Source organism: Elgaria multicarinata, chromosome 13 (genome assembly GCF_023053635.1).
Source record: "Elgaria multicarinata webbii isolate HBS135686 ecotype San Diego chromosome 13, rElgMul1.1.pri, whole genome shotgun sequence".
NCBI classification, from domain to species: Eukaryota; Metazoa; Chordata; class Lepidosauria; order Squamata; family Anguidae; genus Elgaria; species Elgaria multicarinata.
In genome coordinates, this window is record NC_086183.1 from 31,937,985 (window position 1) to 31,956,856 (window position 18,872).

The following is an 18,872-nucleotide window of genomic DNA, read 5'->3' on the forward strand; positions in this document are numbered from 1 at the left end:
TTGGGTCATCCAATGATTTTTAATGTTTTTTTTACATTTCCCCTCTTAAACCCATTTCCTGGTATTCAAAGGATCTAGCTGCCCAGTAGCAACAACAACAACAACAGCTTAGCGCTGTAGGGGATAATTCGAGGAAACAGGTATGTGGGATGATGCTAGAAGAGGGAATTTCACCAGGTTCTCCATATATATAAATGACACCTGCTGAAATTCCCTTTTCTATGCAACCGTTAAAGATACAGGAGCCCTGTCCTCCCTTTTCATAGGGTCACCCTACGCATGCCAATTATTACTGTTACACTTTGAAAAGAAATCAAGGTTTCTGTGTAGTGCGCAGAAATATGGTGCTGGAAGAAACCTATTAAAAAGATGGGTTTTAGTCACTCCGAAAGAGTTTGGTCCTCTGAATCTCACCGGATGAAGTGCTTGCGGTTCAGGCGGCAGAACATGATAAAGCCATTCACACATTTCTTCTTCAGCTGCAGAGGAGAGGAGCTGCTGCGTTTCTCACAGGCTACTGGCTGGCGCCTCTGCCTCCTGCCCACTTTCTTCTTCTTCTTCTTCTGACAGGCTACCTGAGATGGCTTCACCCTCTTGCATGGTGTCCAGGTGCTATCACTGTTCTCATCACTGGAGGACAAAGTGCATTCAGGCCCGATGATGGCAGCCTCCTGATCGGACAAGGTGAAGGTCAGGTTGGTCAATGCAGAAAGAGGCATGTGAAATTGTGTCATCAGATATAGCAAAAACGATGTGCAGAGTCTTATGATTCTTGAAACTTTTTCTATAGGAAAGCTCCCAGAAATGAAGTAATTTAACCATACTACTCTTCCAAAAATGAAATCACTAACCTGACATCAGAGTCAAATAGATCCCTATTTAAATCATTTTAAACACACTTAGGCAGGATCTACACCACTGCTTTATAGTGCTTTTTAACAGTATTAGCAACTGTTGGGGTGCATGACACATTCCATATACCATTTTCAAACCGCTTTCAAAGTGTTATATCCTGCTTGGTGTAGATCTGGCCTTAATGTGATGTCTTTGAAATCACTCCTGTTTAATGCAAACATATGAATTGTATAATTGTTCAGAAGTATTACATATAACAAATGCAGGTCTAGTACCTAGGGCAGAGCTTTCCAAACTGTGTGTCGCGACACGTTAGTGTGTCAGCTGCAGTGTGTAGGTGTGTCATGCGAACGTAACGAGAAACCTCTGAGTCTATGTGAAATAAGCAATACCGACTTGCATGCATTTTTACGCAGCAAAGGTGCCGATTAGTATGGTGCACTGGTACATTCCCCTTCCGTCGTATCCGTGTATGCACACCACGGTCGAGGGATCATACAGGTACTGCGCATGCGCAGTATGCATAATCGGGTCGAAACAGCTGATTCTGCGTCACTTCCGGTGACGCAGCTGCACCTGAAGTGATGCATTCGAGAAATTCCATGGGTCCAGTTTTTTGATAGAACACCGTCTCAACTGCCGCTCGATCGCCGCTCAACAAAATTGGTTCAATGTGAAAAGTCTTGGAAATGTATGTTATTATCTTGCAAATCATATATTTTTAAATATATAAATGAAAGGTTTTCATGAGATATGTTGTGTCCCCATACATTTCGTTATTAAAATTTATGTATGTGTCCGTATCTCTTATAAGGGGTTAGTTTAACCTCTGGTTTGCTAGTAAAACTGAATTACTGTGTCGCGAAATGATGCATGTCTAAAAAGTGTGTCACCAACATGAAAAGTTTGGAAAGCTCTGACCTAGGGTTTGTCATGATCCTCAATGTTAATTTCTGTGGGGTCTCACAGACAAACAGACAGCAATATCTTACTCATATCCATATCTCTTCAACTCAAAACTGCCTTGAGGTATGAATTTAAAAAACATACACACACACTGAATGGTTAACACATCTTTATCTTTACAGCCACACTATCACAAAATAGCTACTATGTTGTTTAATTAAAGCTTTTATCCCCTGTTGGAGTATCTAGAATTCAATCTCTTGATTACATTCCTCCCATTTATTTTAACTAAGTTCTCCCCAACACCATTCTCCCAGGCATTTAACAGCACTTAACAACATATGCTAAGTTTGTTTGTTTTTTAATGGACCCCAGAACTGTTGTGTTTAAAATGGATACTGTTTTATTCTGTTTTTTTTGTGTGTATTTTTTTGATGGTTTTAAATTTTGTATACTTTTTTTATTGTCCACTCTTTTTAACTTTTGTAAACTGCCCAGAGAGCTTCGGCTATGGGGTGGTATATAAATTTAATAAATAATAAATACATAAATACATAAATAGACATTTTAATAAAGCCTCAAAACTAAAAAAAAAAACCCACCACCACCATTACAATGGTTCAGGGATAATATTTAACTTATTTTTAATCTTTGTGGTTGGTTATGCCCCCAAATGAGTAGGAGTAGGAATCATCATCATCATCATCATCAAATAGTAGTAGTAAACAAATAAGTCCTAAGAAGAGACCTGCTAGATTATGAGACCAAAGGCCTATCTAGTCCACCATCCTGCTTCCAATGGTGGCCAACCTAATGCCCTGGGAAGCGCACAAGCAGGTCAATAGCTCTCCTTTGATGTTGTTCCCCAACAGCTGGTATTCAGACGTATGCTGCCCCTGATGCTGGAGAAAGTATTTAGCTATCATGCCTATTAGCTGTTGATAACCTTATTCTCCATGAATGTGTCTAATCCACCTTTAAAGCTATCTGCGTTGTTGGCCATCACTGCATCTTCTGTTAGCAAATTCCTTAGTTTAACAGTCACGCTAGGCTCCGGTAGTAGAACCAGAGCAGGGGTAGGAAATCACTGGCTATGCCGGTTCCCATCAACCCCAGTAAGCATGGCCAATAGTAAGAAATAATGTGAATTGTAGTCCAAAACATTGGGAGGGCACCTGGTTGCAATCCCTGAACTAGAAGGCCCTAGTTCCATGACCTGATTCCTCTGCCACACAAAATAACACCCCCATAATCTCCTTGCCACCTCTTGAAGGAATGGTTTGTTCCATGAAGATGCCGTCTCATTCACTCTTGACACCGGGCTGGAATCGCTTTTACCCATTTCGCTGTAGGAAAGGTAGCAGTGATCTAGTGTGAATGCTGACTGCAAGAGATAAAGGAAGGTATCAGAGGTAGGACCGTTGCAAGTAGAAGTAAAAGGGAGGTGGTAGTGCATGGAAGGAGTGAAAGAAAGGAACATTATATTTGAAACGGGTTTTGCCTCAAAACTGAGATACTTATATCAGTGTTGACAATCAAACCAGTATAAGATCCTAGATGAAATTCCACTAGCCCTTAATTCATTGTAATTTAGTGAGGCCTAGAACAGTCTAACTACTCACATGGTACAAGGGCTGGTGCCAGACTATTTTGTGCCCTAGGCAAGGTGAGCTACTTGCACACATACACCAAAAAAAAATTGCCAACTTCGATTCACCTGTTCAAGAAGAGTTTCTGAACTATTATATTTTCCTTTTATTATGTTTTTTTCTTAGAACAGCTACTTTGTATAAAACTGTGACCCTTAAAGGGCAGTACTGCACCCCTCTGAGGTCTGCGCCCTAGGCAGCTGCCTAGTTGGCCTAATGGTAGCGCCGGCCCTGTGTGGTACAAAATTATTGGAAAACCTACACAATGAGCATGAGGTCCATTCAGTCCGCTGTTCTAATGGCACTGCTTCTCCTGCACACAGCAGGAGAAAGGAGCAATTCCGTGTTTAAAAATACATCGGACTTAAGCAGGGGATTTTTTGTCATGAAAGGAAGGCCAGGAGGGCCGGAAGGCACATGGGAGGTAGATGACGTCGCGTGAGGGAACTGAGAAAACTCTGTGCAATAAAACACTCGTCAGATGGCACTCGTAAAATAGCCTTAAAGAAAAGGAATCATAAATGAAGGAGAAAGAATATATGAAACTGAGGGGTAAAGCACTTACCTTTCTTAACAGGGTTCCCGAAAGTGACTGAGAAAAACTACTAGACTGTGGGGACAGATACACGTCTTCAAACAACACTGCAGGGAAAGAAAAAGATACTTCTAAATCTCAAAAAGCACTTTCAAAGAAGGCCTTCCACCTCCCAGGATGTGTGCACGTAAGTCCCACATTCAAAGAAAAATTAACCAAGTACCAGTGTTGTCATTTGCTCTCAGGTTTCTCTCTCCTCGGGTCTTTCAAATGTCGCAATTACCTCAACGTAAGTCCCTCCCCTAAAGGGTAATATTTGGACTGTGTCTTGGCTTCAATGAGCCACAGTACACAAGACAGGAATATGGCCAGTGTCACAGTCAGCTGCCACAAAATCCAAGAGGCTGTTCTTCTAAATCAATTTATCCTTTTCATATTTGGAGAGAAGGGGGCAATATTTCCTTGTCTATCAACTCAGACAAGAATGAATCACAGAGACTACGAGATGAAGCACACAGCATGACTTGGAACAACAAGCACAAGTGAACCCACCTTACTGCTGCTTTACCTGGGGAAAGTTCCTCCTGGCCACCTTGGAGGATGTGCCTGGGAAGTAGCCGAGCAGGAGAGGAGAAAAGTGAAGGGCTCAGCCCCAAATCCGAGCAACTGTTGCTTTGGGCTGCAACCCCAGGGGAACACAGCTGCATGCTCCCTGCTGAGAAAAGAGTGTGGTTTATGGAGTTATTTTGCATCCAGTTTTTAGGAGGATACTAAATGGTGGCAAGGAGCAACCCCAATGAACAGCATCTGTTACCTGCCTCTCAGTGGCATTTAGACTGCAATCCTAAACTCACTTATTGGGGAGTAGATCCCCTTGAACTTAGTGAGACTTAATTCTGAGTAAACATGCTTAGGATTGCACTGCATGCCTCAGCTTGAACTTCACCCCTCCTGGCCCTTCAGCCTCCTTACATCAATGTCCCAACACCCTACTCTCCGGCAATGCCTTGTCCTGGGCCTTTCCACAGACTCATGTGCAGCTCACCATGGGAGATAGTCACAGGGGATTGGGTTGAGAGCCAAGGATTGGCTCTGGGTCCTTCTTCCTCTTCTTCCTCACAAGAGGAATGGTAATACACCAGTTCCTGTCTGAAAGCACAATTGGGATAGTCACCAGGTGGTAAGATGCCAGATTAATTGGGAGGGTGGGTGGGTCTCATGGACACAAGGTCACAGTTTGGGCTTATGGTATTTTTTAATATATTTTTTGTATGCCTTTCAGTGTTGGACAAATTGACTGTTGTTGGTTTACATTAGGGAGGGGCCGTGGCTCAATGGTAGAGCACATGCTTTGCATGCAGAAGGTCCTAGGTTTGATCCCTGGCAGCATCTCCAGGTAGGACTGGGAAAGAATCCCTGGAAAACTGCTGCCAGTTAGTGTCAATAGTATTGAGCTAGGTAGACCAATGATCTGATTCAGTATAAAGCAATTTTCTATATTACATTGGTTAGGTATCTAATGGCACAGGGGCTCAATTTCACTCTCTCTCTCTCTCTCACACACACACACACACCATGTAGCCTTTATTCACTCCTCCCCAAATACTAAAGACCCCCACACACACACCATATTATGCAGTGTAGGCAACTTGTCTTGCATAAATAGGGATGCAGACAAATTGCTCTTTAACCCTAACTGCCACATCTTTATGCTGAGTTTTGTGAAAGAGCCAAGACAGAACCAAATAAAAGGAAGTAGCAGAGCTTTCAAAAGCTCTGCGTCTCACAAAATGAGTCTGTGGACAAAGCCAATGCTCCTGGCCTTCAAGCCTTTGCCCAATTCTAGTTTGAACACAGAGCCTCACAGGAACCTGATTGTATGATATGCCACTTATCTGCTCTCTGCTCCTACCCCATCAATGAATGCGCAGGCACTTCGGTGTATTGACGCAGCTCATTGTAACCTACTTGTGCTGCACAAACAGAAAACACATCAGCATCGTTCTTGATTTCTTTATGGTTGCTACCCAAGTTCCAATCTGCCAATAACAGTTACAAGGAATGAGGGAAAAGTTGTTAAGCTTTTTGGAACCTATTTAGTTCATGCTCTGTGAGCTACAGAAAGCAAATTTTATTACAGCCAAGTACAAACAGGAACAGCACGCAGAGAACAGTTTCTAGTGTCCCCTTCCCAACATTAAGAGCTCCCTTTCAAAGTCTGATAAAGCCCAAACCTGGACATCCTTTAGAAGGATGCATCCTTTCTCTCTCTCTCTCTTTTTCACAGGTTAATATTTCATATATTTGAAACGCTCTTCTTTAAAAGTCTGAGCATAGTCCAGCAGCTAAAGTTCAGCACTTTTATATTCTGTTGATTTTGGAAGAGGAGAGGGAGAATTAAGCACATGCCACACTATTTCCAGACTAATTCCCACACTAATTCTAGAGAAAGGCAAATAATTCAGGGTGATATTTTTTTTAATCAGACCAGTTAAGGACAGTGTGTTTAGCAGAGACCAGCCCGCTTGCTGTCAAAGTGTGGCATGCCTAGGGTGACCCTATGAAAAGGAGGACAGGGCTCCTGTATCTTTAACAGTTGCATTGAAAAGGGAATTTCAGCAGGTGTTATTTGTATATATGGAGAACCTGGTGAAATTCCCTCTTCATCACAACAGTTAAAGCCGCAGGAGCTATACTAGAGTGACCAGATTTAAAAGAGGGCAGGGCACCTGCAGCTTTAACTGTTGTGATGAACAGGAAATTTCACCAGGTTCCCCATATATACAAATGACACCTGCTGAAATTCCCTTTTCAATGCAACTGTTAAAGATACAGGAGCCCTGTCCTCCTTTTCATAGGGTCACCTTAGGCATGCCTGATGAGGAAATCTACTTCAAATGACCAAAAACATTTACATTTGTAACCCATCTTTCTCTCTCTATGCAACCCACTAGCTCTCATTCTATTCTGTCTAAAGAAGAGTTCTGCTTAGCTCAAAACAGAACTTATAGTGGTCTCCCAATAAAAATGATTGGCCAAAAACAGACAAAAGAAAGTACTTGCAGTGTGGAATGAAACTCCACCTTTGGTGATGTCTAGAAAGGTAGCACTTGCAGGCTGGTAAGAATCTAGCCTTGGAACTTGGAAGCTGGGAAAAGAAGGTGATTGCTTCTGGGAGGATGAAAGAATAGAGGACACATCTCTCAATGCAGACAGGCTCTCCTTCTTGTGTTCATGAGCTTGGGAAGAGCTCTTTCCAGTCTCCAGAGCAAGGCACTTGCATGCTTTCTTGCTTACTCCTTGCCGTTCTACAAAAACAAGTGATACAAGCATCTGGGAGGAGACTAGTCTTGGCTACCGTGCCCGTCTGCCTTGTTTCAGCAGGCGCTTTAGAGTCAAGAACTTTTGCACTGCATGGCGCAAAATGTAAGAAAACCCCAGCAGTTTAGCATTCATTTGCTCCCTCAATCTTCCTTGGTTCAAGTTCACCCCTGCCCCCTGACACATACACACTTCCCTTCTCTGTCCCTGGAGGTGTATAAGTCCAGTTACTTTCCCTCTTAGTTGAATATTGCAGGTACTTCAGAGCATCCCTGCACCAAAAGGGTTGTGCCCAATCCACAGCCTGCCCTTGCCTCACTTCGGTCCTTGCCATCAGCCTCATAGGTCATGGGAGCGGGGTGGGAACAAAATCTTGTGCAAACTGAAGCTACCCATGACTATTGGGTGTGAGTTGCGGGAATCAGAGACACTGTGCAGTGCCAAACATGCAGAGGAAGGAGGAAAGAAAGTGCCACAGATTGAAACACATCAAAGAGGGATTTGCAGAATCCTTCCCCGACCTGATTTGCGGGTACGTCTCCTCTTCCTGGGTTTCTTGCAGACACCCAGTGGCTTGGTTTTCTTTGCCCGTGGAGTAGTTTCTCTTCGTCCTCTCTTTAGGGCAGATATCACCATCTGGTCAGATTTTCCTGCTTTTAAAGAAAGAGCAGTTCAAGTCATAAAGGTATTTCTATTTTTTCTATCCTCTGCATTAGCAGATGTCAACATTTCTTAAGTACATAAGAAGAGCCATGCTGGATCAAACCAAGGGTCCATGTAGTTCAGCATTCTGTTCAATGGCCAACCAGCTGCCCTTGGGAAAACCACAAGCAGGACATGAGTGCAACAGAACCCCCCTGCCTATGTTCCCCAGCAACTGGTGTATATAGGCATACTGCCTCTGATATTGGAGGTAGCAAACAGCCATCAGGATTAGTAGCCATTGAGAGCCTTCTCCTCCAGGAATTTGTCTAACCCCCTTTTAAAGCCATCCAAATTGGTGGCCATCACTCTGTCTTGTGGTAGTGAATTCCATAGTTAACTATGCACTGTCCCCAACTTTTCCAATGGGCATCTTTGTCTCTTTGCCCCATAGTCGCAGCGAATCAGCAGCTGCGTCATATAACCAATGCAGCGCCGATTCACAGTCATTGCAGGGCAAAGATGCCATTTAGACAGCCCCTCAGTTGAGCAACCATGCAAATCTGCTGTTATTTTCAATCACAGATCAGGGATGGCAACGACGATTCCTCCAAGGGGGTAGGGCTTGGAGGTCACGTGCTGCCACAGGAGGAATTCTGAAACTTCTGAAGCCAGATGGAACAACCTCTATGGGCCAGAGGTCGCCCTCCCCTGTGCTAGAGCCTTCCTTGAATGTCTGCAGAGCCTTCCCCTTCCATTCCATGATTGTAATCATACCGATACCATGACTTCAATGTCAAGCCAGCTCTTTTTTCTCTTTTCCTCCTCTGTCCATCCCATCCCCACTTGTAACATCTTGACTGAGATCTAGAGATCTCGAAAACAGACTCATTTTTTGTGATCTTTTGGTTGTTATTATTATTATTATTATTATTATTATTATTATTTATTTATATAGCACCGTCAATGTACATGGTGCTGTACAGAGTAAAACATTAAATAGCAAGACTCTGCCGCATAGGCTTACAATCTAATAAAATCATAGTAAAACAATAAGGAGGGGAAGAGAATGCAAACAGGCACAGGGTAGGGTAAGCAGGCACAGGGTAGGGTAAAACTAACAGTATAAAGTCTGCACAACATCAAGTTTTAAAAGCTTTAGGAAAAAGAAAAGTTTTTAGTTGAGCTTTAAAAGCTGCGGTTGAACTTGTAGTTCTCAAATGTTCTGGAAGAGTGTTCCAGGCGTAAGGGGCAGCAGAAGAAAATGGACGGAGCCGAGCAAGGGAAGTAGAGGCCCTTGGGCAGGCGAGAAACATGGCATCAGAGGTTGGCCTAATAAAGGTATTCTACTAATATGGATTTTGAAATTTTGCTTATGGCCAATATGGATAGCTTTGCTTTTTGTATATCTGTATCAGTCATTGTAGCTCAAAGACATCAGGGAGCCAACTTTTGTAAACATTTTTTGCCTACTCACCTGGAGGTAAGTTTTACTCACCACAGACAACCAGGAGAGCAGCTACTTACAAGTCTGCACTATAGGCTACCTTGTTTCACTCTTTGGCTTCCCTTGGGCAGCCGTTCTCCCATTACCTCCTGATCATACTTGGACAGACCTCTGTGACAGGTTATTTAACCTTTTAGCAGCTGCATGCTTTTCCTTCTTTTTACTCCATGACACTCACAACATTTCCTGTTAAGTAATACTGTCTTTCCTGGCTCCATTTGCACAGCATTACCTTTTTGCTCCTCACAACGGACCTGGAATAGCGATCTGGCCGTATCAATGCTCGCCTGCAGGTGTTCAATGTAATGAAGGACTCGGAGAAGAATTTCTTTCTGTTCAAGTCAAAGAATGCAAAGCAAATATGAGCTGGAGTGGGAAGAGGAACTTTAGCAGTTCTTATTCATGTACAATTTATTTATTTATTTACTTATTTATTACATTTTTATACCGCCCAATAGCCGAAGCTCTCTGGGCGGTTCACAAAAATTAAAACCATAATAAAACAACCAACAAGTTAAAAGCACAAATACAAAAAATACAGTATAAAAAGCACAACCAGGATAAAACCACGCAGCAAAATTGATATAAGATTAAAATACAAAGTTAGAACAGTAAAATTTAAATTTAAGTTAAAATTAAGTGTTAAAATACTGAGAGAATAAAAAGGTCTTCAGCTGGCGACGAAAGGAGTACAGTGTAGGCGCCAGGCGGCCCTCTCTGGGGAGCTCATTCCACAGCCGGGGTGCCACAGCGGAGAAGGCCCTCCTCCTAGTAGCCATCTGCCTCACTTCCTTTGGCAGGGGCTCATGGAGAAGGACCCCTGTAGATGATCTTAAGTAAGGTGACCATATGAAAAGGAGGACAGGGCTCCTGTATCCTTAACAGTTGTAGAGAAATGGGATTTTCAGCAGGTGTCATTTGTATGCATACAGTATCTGTTGAAATTCTGATGGTCACCCTATCTTAAGGTCCGGGCAGGTACATATGGGAGGAGGCATTCCTTCCAATAACCTGGCCCCAAACCATTTAGGGCTTTAAATGTCAATACCAGCACTTTGAGAACACAATTTGAGAACAGCAGCACTGCAGAGCCAGGTTTTGCACATATTAAACTTGCCGCAAACCCAAGTCCAATTTTTAGCTGTGTTAATCAGACATCATCATCAAAAAGCTTCTTGAATACACATGGTAAAATCTGTGGTATGATACCTTAGTTAACCTCTTGTAGCTTGTCCGCAAAGGAATGGGCAACATCTCAGCCAGTTCTTTAAGTGTGCTGGTATAGTTATTGTGCTTTCTTCTGTTGAGAATAAAGGCGGAGATGCTGTTAGACATTTCCTTCCAAACTCAGTTGCTAAAAAAGCATTACAACAAATGAAAAGAAATTGCAAATGCCTGCTGGCATTTATTTTCTAACAGTAACTGGATAATAATAAACAAACATGATTACACGGATTTTGCTGTCACACTGCCCAAGCAAAAGATTCCGCATAAGTGTTCTTTTCTTTTGTTAATTTTAAAGTTTCTAAACTTCAATGATGCAGAGACAGACTTGAAAGTGGTTTCACTCCCTTTCATTGCTTTCTGTCCTCCCTCAGGTCTAGCAAAAGCAGAAAACAAAATCTAGTTCATTTACATAGAGGCATTTCTGCATACAGGACTCTGGATCAATGCAACAGTCACATCCATGTTTACAGCAAAACTCTAGGCATATCTACTGCTACATTGCCATTCTTTTTTGTTGTTTAAAGGAAGACAGTTTCCAAGTTTTTTGCTTTCGGCCCCCTCACCTATCAGAATTCTGTTTGATTTTTTTGTTGTTCGGCTGCAATTCCTCAGGGCAAACACGTCCAATTTGGTCCCACATCTATAATGGAGAGAGGTGAGGGGAAAGAGAAATTTCTATAAAAAGGAAGTGAAGAGAGTGTTGGAAAAGTTAACATATAGGAGAAAGGACAAGGTGGTATAAACAGCAGAGAAATGGTGGGAGAAACCTGAAACAAATAAAATATGCTCTATAAAGAAGCGCAGAAGACAGAATGCTCCCTTTCTTTCAGGGTGAATACAGAGTACTTGCTGAATGTAAAACAACCCTACATAACTTGTGAGGCACAAAACTGATAGAGCCCTCAAACCATTTTGCTCTCTGCCTGGGAGTTCAATAACAAGGCAGCTGTCAAACCCCTGGCAGGCTGCAATACATGGGGGGTGAGCTGCATTTGGCCTGGCAGGTCACAAGTTGTGCAGGCTTGACCTAAAATATGCTATCTTCAAAGAGACCTAAAATATGCTATTTTCAAAGAGCTGCTGAGAACAACATCCCAACTCCCAATACAGGCAAAACAAACCACAGCTATTGCAGTGCTTCCATTTTGGGATCTGACGAAGGGAAACAGGTAATGTGGTATGTTGTGTGGAAATTAAAATGTCAAGGGGAAACGGGCAAATGGGAGTCCTGTGGTGGCAACAGTGTGAGGGGAGCAATGGAGTGGAACTTCCATGAACGGGGGCTTGGAGTCCGTGTATAGAGAACAGCAATGACAGGATTCAAAATGGTGGTCGAGGTTGAGGAATCTTAACGACAAGGTCTCTCCAAAGGACATGGGGAAATGGGGGAGTGCCTTTTGGATGGGCTAGTGAGAGGAGACATTGTGGGGCATTAATAAATGGATTTCTTTTTGGGGTCCCCCATGAGAGTCCTCTCATGGGCTTGAAGAGTCCATTGGAAAGCTGACCTTCCCAATCTCCCCAAGGGACATTGACCTTGGCTGTTAGCACCTGAAGGTTAGAGCAAGAGAAGTACTCAGGACTTTGGCCTCAAGACTTTGGCCTCTTGAGACTCAATTAGGGTTCTTCCCAGAGATATTTGGGAACAGGGTTCATTCCTGGGATCCAGTGTGAGCGGAAAATAGCTCTCCCCAAGACGGGGCAATGCGAACAGTTTAGATGCAGTAATAGTGAAGAGGGAAGTTTTCCTTTGGGTTTAGAGAGGATTTTCCCATTTGGAAGCAAAGTCCTATGCGAGGGACGCCTGTGGAAGGGGGAGAAATTTGGGGGTTCTCCTTGGCATGACTGAGGAGTGCTAATGGGTCTGACTGAAGGATATCAGGCTTTTGTAGTTTGTAGGGGTCCCTTCGAGGGTAAGGGGAATCTTTCCCCCCTTTAAAATTGTAGGTGGGCGCAAGGTTGGGGCAAGGAGATACTCCTTAAGGTTTGGGAGTCAACGGGGAGGGATTTTGAGGTGGGAGAAATTAATGGGTAGCTCTTATGATGAAAAGCGGTAAGGTATATGTTATTATTATTATTATTATTATTATTATTATTATTATTATTATATTTATTTATTTATATAGCACCATCAATGTACATGGTTCTGTACATAGTAAAACAGTAAATAGCGAGACCCTGCCGCATAGGCTTACATTCTAATAAAACCATAATAAAACAATAAGGAGGGGAAGAGAAAGCAAACAGGCACTGGGGAGGGTAAAACATTTCTTGACATTCAAATTTAGTTTTGAGAGCCGGTTTTCATTCACTTAAAAGTGGCATAGAATCGTATTTATTCAGCATTTTACTATTAACCCTTTTATATTGCCTTATTTGCTAAAAAGCCATCAAGGCAGTGCCATGAGCAGGAAAGGGTAAATATTGGGTTTTCATGTTGAGTTGGCTCTTCAGGTGAGGGAAATGATGGTTTGTTGGTTTTTGAGGGGACGATTTCTTGAAATTTAATGGGGACATTGGAAGAGGTTATTCTGAATACGAAGGAAGGACGGGATTTGACCCAGAGGGATTGAATGGGAGTATTTGTGGGGGGAGTTGAAGGATGAGGAAGGCGAGAGGTTGATGAGGAGAATCCGAATCCTTCCAATATAATGGTAATTGGAATAAAATACTTTAATTAGGGGAGCGGGAGAGGAGGCGAGCGCTATCTTTTCCCCTCAGGGAGACCTTTGCTTACAGCTGAGCAAGGGAGAGGCAAGGTGGGGGAGGGGAAAGCGCGAGCCCGCCTCAGCCCGGGGCCCGCGAAATCCAGGGGCGCGCGACCGAGGCCGCTGCCAGGGGTGGGGCAAAGCGAGGGGGCGTGGCCTTGAGAGTCGGGGACGGGGCCTGTCGAGCGGCGTGGACGGGCCTGCTGGTTGGTCACCTCAGCGGCAGGAGGCGGGGCAGAAGAAAGGACGTAACGTTCCAAAAAAACAACAATCTCTCGTCAAAGATCTTCCCCCCTCCCTTAGGGAACGTTACAGAGCATGCGCCGTTCTCGGACGCATGCTCAAGAGCTGCCGCTGAAGCTATACGGATGCCCTCTTCTCATAGACTCATAGAATGGCAGAGTTGGAAGAGGCCTCTAAGGCCATTGAGTCCAACCCCCTGCTCAAGGCAAGAATCCACCCTAAAGCGTCCCTGACAGAGGGTTGTCCAGCTGCCTCTTGAAGGCCTCTAGTGTGGGAGAGCCCACCACCTCCCTTGTCGTACTGCTCTAACAGTCAGGAAGTTTTTCCTGATGTCCAGGAAAATGGATCTGACGTCCTGTTTATTTATTTATTTACATTTATATACCGCTCCACAGCCGAAGCTCTCTGGGCGGTTCACAAAAGCTCAAAACAGTAAACATTAAAAATATACAAAATTTAAAAACCATCAGAGACATGGAAACAATATAAAAACAGCAGCAGCCATTTAAACAACCTGAGCCCGTTATTCCGTGTCCTGCACTCTGGGAGGATCGAGAAGAGATCCTGGCCTTCCTCTGTGTGACAACCTTTCAAGTCTTTGAAGAGTGCTCTCATGTCTCCCCTCCATCTTCTCTTCTCCAGGCTAAACATGCCCAGTTCTTTCAGTCTCTCTTCATAGGGCTTTGTTTCCAGACCCCTGTTCATCCTGGTTGCCCTCCTCTGAACACGCTCCAGCTTGTCTGCATCCTTCTTGAATTGTGGAGCCCAGAACTGGACGCAATACTCTAGATGAGGCCTAATCAGGGCCAAATAGAGAGGAACCAGGACCTCACGCGATTTGGAAGCTATACTTCTATTAATGCAGCCCAAAAGAGCATTTGCCTTTCTTGCAGCCATATCGCACTGTTGGCTCCTATTCAGCTTGTGATCTTCTTGCCCTCCTCTTGCAATCGGCTGGATGGAGGGCTTGGTTGCCAACGTCTTAAGGGAATTATACTGCCCTTGTTCCTGTGCCTTTAACAAACGTCGTGACACTTAGGAGTTGAGCCAGTGAAGCCTGGAGGAAAGCTTCGCCTGCTAACAAAAATGAATGAATAAATAAATAAATAAATCTGCCTGTCAAAGAGCTGTTTAAGGTACAGGAACAGGGGCAGGAAAAAACGGAGTCATAGTTGGCAACCTAGACAAGACGGTGATCATTTTTAAGAGAAAGGGGGCAGGGCACTAAAGAAGGTAGTATTTTGCTACTAAACAAGTCTAAAGTCAATATATATCGAAACATTAATATGCTGTTTGTTTGTTTCTGTAATTAATTAATTTATTAAAGGCCTTTCATGCTGCTACTCAGTCAAAAGGGCTCCTGGAGCAGCTTACACATAATCAGTCAAAGAAGACAGTCCCTGCTCGCAGGCTTACAACCTTAAAAGACACGACACACAAGGAAAAAGAGATGGAGAGGGAAGAGGAAAAATAATATTTTTTCAGCAGTGCTGGTGGAATGGCTTTGCTTCCCCCTCTCATCTCCCTCAGAGGGAATATTGGATTTGGAAGAGGGTAGGAGAGCTGAAGATCTCTGGCTTTTCCGAATACTCCATCCCTCATTCTAAAAGGTTGGAATGCCTCTCCTACAGCTCAATTATTGTCAGTAAGAGCTTTAGGCTAAAAATGTGGTGGTCCTTTTCCCCTGGTCTTTTGCCACACCCCTGCCCACCACTAGAACTCCGATCCCGAGGGCTTCTCTGGAATATAATCCAGCCCAAGGACTGAAAGAAGTTCTACACCCCTGGTTTAAAATGTTTATTTTATTTATTTCTTAAAAACATCAGAAGAGCCCTGCTGGATCAGACCGACGGTCCATCTAGTCCAGCACTCTGTTCACACAGAGGCCAAGCTAGCTGTCAACCAGGAACCCACAAGCAGACCACGGTGCCACAGCACCCTCCCACCCATGTTCCCCAGCAACTGGTGTATATAGGTTTACTGCCTCGGATTCTGGAATTCTTGACAGATTTATATCCTGCCTTTAGGGCGGGGGGAATCTCACAAGTTGGCTTACAGATAATGGCCATAAAACAATATTACCGAGAAATTAATAATAAAAAACCTTCCAGATTATTATTTTTAAACTACCTCTAAACATTTGTGAACTGAAAGATGGAAAAGAAGTATATAAAATAACATGTTCAGGGAGGGGGAAAGAGCTATACAAATAGCTGGCGTCTTCGCCCTGCTCCATTAATTTCTTTGGAAACCTGTTCCTCTTTTCTTCCCACATAATGTATGGTGTTTATTTAATCAATATTGACTTAGCTCTCCAAGGCAATAGCAGTGTTCATAGACCAGAACTGCATAACAAACAGAAATCCAGTTCTGAGCTTTATCGCACAGACAGAAAAAGGAAGCAACACATTTAGTTTCGGACATGAAAGCAGGCCGTGTCTTCTGCCTTTTTAGCCCAGCTCATATCTCCTAGGTTCTACTCACGATCTCCTGCCAAGAAAGTGTATTTATTGATCCAGTCTCTGTATCTACTGCTCCCTTCGCCATTTTTAGAAGCTTAACGGGTTTAATGAGCCATCCATTCAATAAAAGCTTTTCACAAAGGCTTTGATTTTTCCCCCTCATCAGACACATCCCCGATAAGAGATTTATGGGCTTGTTTGACGTAAAAGTAAATATTTTTTTAAATAAAATGAAATTAAAAGAGACTCGTTTGCTAACCTTTCCGAGGTGGAGAACTGATGTGGCCTTCAGAATTCTATGCTAGGGCAGACAGGGTGGCCAACTTCTTTTCTGGCAGGTTACCTGTGTCTTTAACACAGGGGTGGGGAACCTCAGGCCCCGAGCACCAAGCCGGCAGCCCTCCAGGGTGCCCGAAATGACCACGCCCTTCCCCTTCCCCACAACCACTGATCATTGGGTGGTTTCCTGCCTTTCTTGCATTCCCTACCCGCCCCTCACACTGGAAAAGGTTGAAATGCCTCTCGTAAGGCTTAGTTACCGGCAGTAAGACCTTTAAGCTACAACGGCTGCTATTTTTTTGTATTTTGGGCCCATCACCTTTGCCTCTTGACCTGGGAACTGCCCGCCACAGGAACGCGCACCTCAAGAGCTTCTCCACAATCGAACGCAGCCCTCGGGCAGAAAGAAGCTGAGTTAAGAACGTAATAAGTGCTATGCTGGATCAGACCAAGAGTCCTGTTCACACAGTGCCAACCAGCCATCAGCCAGGGATGAACAACCAGGACATGGTGCAACAGCACCCTCCCGCCCATGTTCCCCAGCAACTGGTGCACACAGGCTTACTGCCTGAAATACTGGAGACAGCACGCAACCATCAAAGCTAGTAGCCATTGATGGCTTTTGCCTCCAGGAATTTATCCAACCCCCTTTTGAAGCCATCCAAATTGGTGGCCATCACTACATCTTGTGGTCGTGAGTTCCATAATTTAACTCTGCGCTGTGGGAAGAAGTCCTTCCTTTTATTTGTCCTGGATCTCCCACCCATCAGTTTCAAGGGGTGACCCCGTTGGGTTCTAGTATTTTGAGAGTTTATCGGCCGATATAACAGGCCAAAGAAAACGTTAGCAGGTGCTACCGTTACCCTCCCATTAGGTCTCCCTGCTGGGAAAAGCGTCCATGCATGGTGACGCTATTTAAGGCCTGGGAGCCTAGAAAGCCCAAAACGTTGGCCACCGTACTCTTTCCGGCTTCTGCAGCGGCCAATGTGAGGCCTGGGAAAATGGTTAGTTCTTCTAATCCTCTTGGCTAGCTGCGATTTGCTGCTGCCACCCCCCAGATTTCACAGCTCGGCGACATCTCCCCAGCTGCTGCTACATCGCGCTACCTTGGCTGACCTTGAGCATCTGAAACCTCATCCGTTTATCCTGCATCCCTCGCCACCACCGTCCACCTGAAATACACCTGTCTGTTGCTTCTGCACCTGTGGCTTTCCCCTCCCCCCCCTTCTCCTGTTGCAGCCAGACCAGCGCTCTCTCTGCTGCCCGGCCCTTTTGTCCATTCCTTTCCCCGGAAAATCCAGGCGCTGTTGTATGCCGAGTGCCACTTATCAGATCTAATTTTTATAAACATCAGAAAACGGAAGCGGCAAAAAAGCCAGCCACGGTAGATCAGGGTGGCTCTGCTTGCATGAGATGTGACCGTGGGGGCCCACAGGCCTTCTTCTGGCCTTCGGATGACACGCTTTTACGCGGGGAGGTAGCAGGCAGGCACCCCAGGAAATGGTATTGGTGGGTGAGTCAGAGATAAGCTTTTATTTGCTCCCCAGTAGAACCTCCCCTTTGCAGCTTTCCAAACTCAAAAGAGGGTCCGGCCACCCCACTGGCTCCCCACCACCACCACTCTGGAGGGCTGCGTCCCCCAACCAACACGCCTCGCCTCTTTGAGGCTCCCTGACTACAGGTTTGGACGACTAAAAACGATCCTTACGAAGAATAAACATGGGGAGGGTTTAGCAAAGTGGTGACCGTGGAAGGATTACTTGTGGCTGACAACAGGGTGGGGAAGTGTCACTAGAGGCGGCTGCGGTTTGAAATCGGCCTTTAAAAATGTGACATCCTTTGTAGTGATCCCTTTGTGAAACCACCCCCTCCTTTCCATGCCTGTGTTGGGGGGGGGGGGAAATCCATTTAACCCCAACTATTTTCCCTACCTTTTAGTGGGAGGAACTGTACCCCTATTTTTGCGCAGTCTATAATCAGTATTTGTTTCAGCTGTCTCTTGTACTCTGTTCTCATGCTTTGGTCTGACTAACATAAACACAATTTTGTTTATGTGTTTACACACGCACACGTATTGTGAGAAGTCTGGTGAAAATCTGTTACAGGACATCCATGATTCAAAATGTGTGTGGGGTTGGGGACTCTTTTGCCACTCTGTTTTTGTTGGTTTAAAAGCCTTCCCGTTAACCAGGTTTATCTTCTTGGGTAGGGACCATTCAGCTCAGTGGTAGAATCCCTGTTTGGTGTACAGGTCCTGGATTCAATGTCCAGCGTCTCCAGTTTAAAAAAGGCTCAGGAGCTGGTGTCCCTTCTCTGCTTAACACCTTGGAGAGATTCTGTCCGTCAGACTCTAGACAATCCTGGGCTCGGTCAGCCTTCCCCAACCCAGTGACCTCCAGATATGTTGGACTACAACTCCCAGCATCCCCCAGTCAGCTAACAGGAAAGTCCATGGGGAAAATGTTCTCCTTTGCTGAATGTAAAACACTTTGAAAAGTACAGGAGAGGGTCCAAAGATTGATAAAACCCAGGAGCGTC

The 18,872-nt window shown here is 44.5% G+C and overlaps 1 protein-coding gene across 1 annotated transcript in view; it reads right to left on the reverse strand.

Annotated features, from left to right (window-relative positions):
* MEIOSIN (meiosis initiator) overlaps nt 1-11,282 on the reverse strand; it is a 31,146-nt gene extending 19,864 nt beyond the window's left edge. Inside the window, exons 1-10 of the mRNA XM_063139760.1 lie at nt 11,206-11,282; nt 10,625-10,715; nt 9,648-9,747; nt 7,788-7,919; nt 7,160-7,253; nt 4,991-5,094; nt 4,514-4,657; nt 3,976-4,052; nt 3,026-3,145; nt 415-668 (exon numbers count right to left, since the gene is read on the reverse strand). Coding sequence (XP_062995830.1) covers nt 415-668; nt 3,026-3,145; nt 3,976-4,052; nt 4,514-4,657; nt 4,991-5,094; nt 7,160-7,253; nt 7,788-7,919; nt 9,648-9,747; nt 10,625-10,715; nt 11,206-11,282 — 1,193 coding nt within the window. The remainder of the gene's footprint in view (nt 1-414; nt 669-3,025; nt 3,146-3,975; nt 4,053-4,513; nt 4,658-4,990; nt 5,095-7,159; nt 7,254-7,787; nt 7,920-9,647; nt 9,748-10,624; nt 10,716-11,205) is intronic.
* Between the last annotated feature and the right edge of the window lie 7,590 nt (nt 11,283-18,872).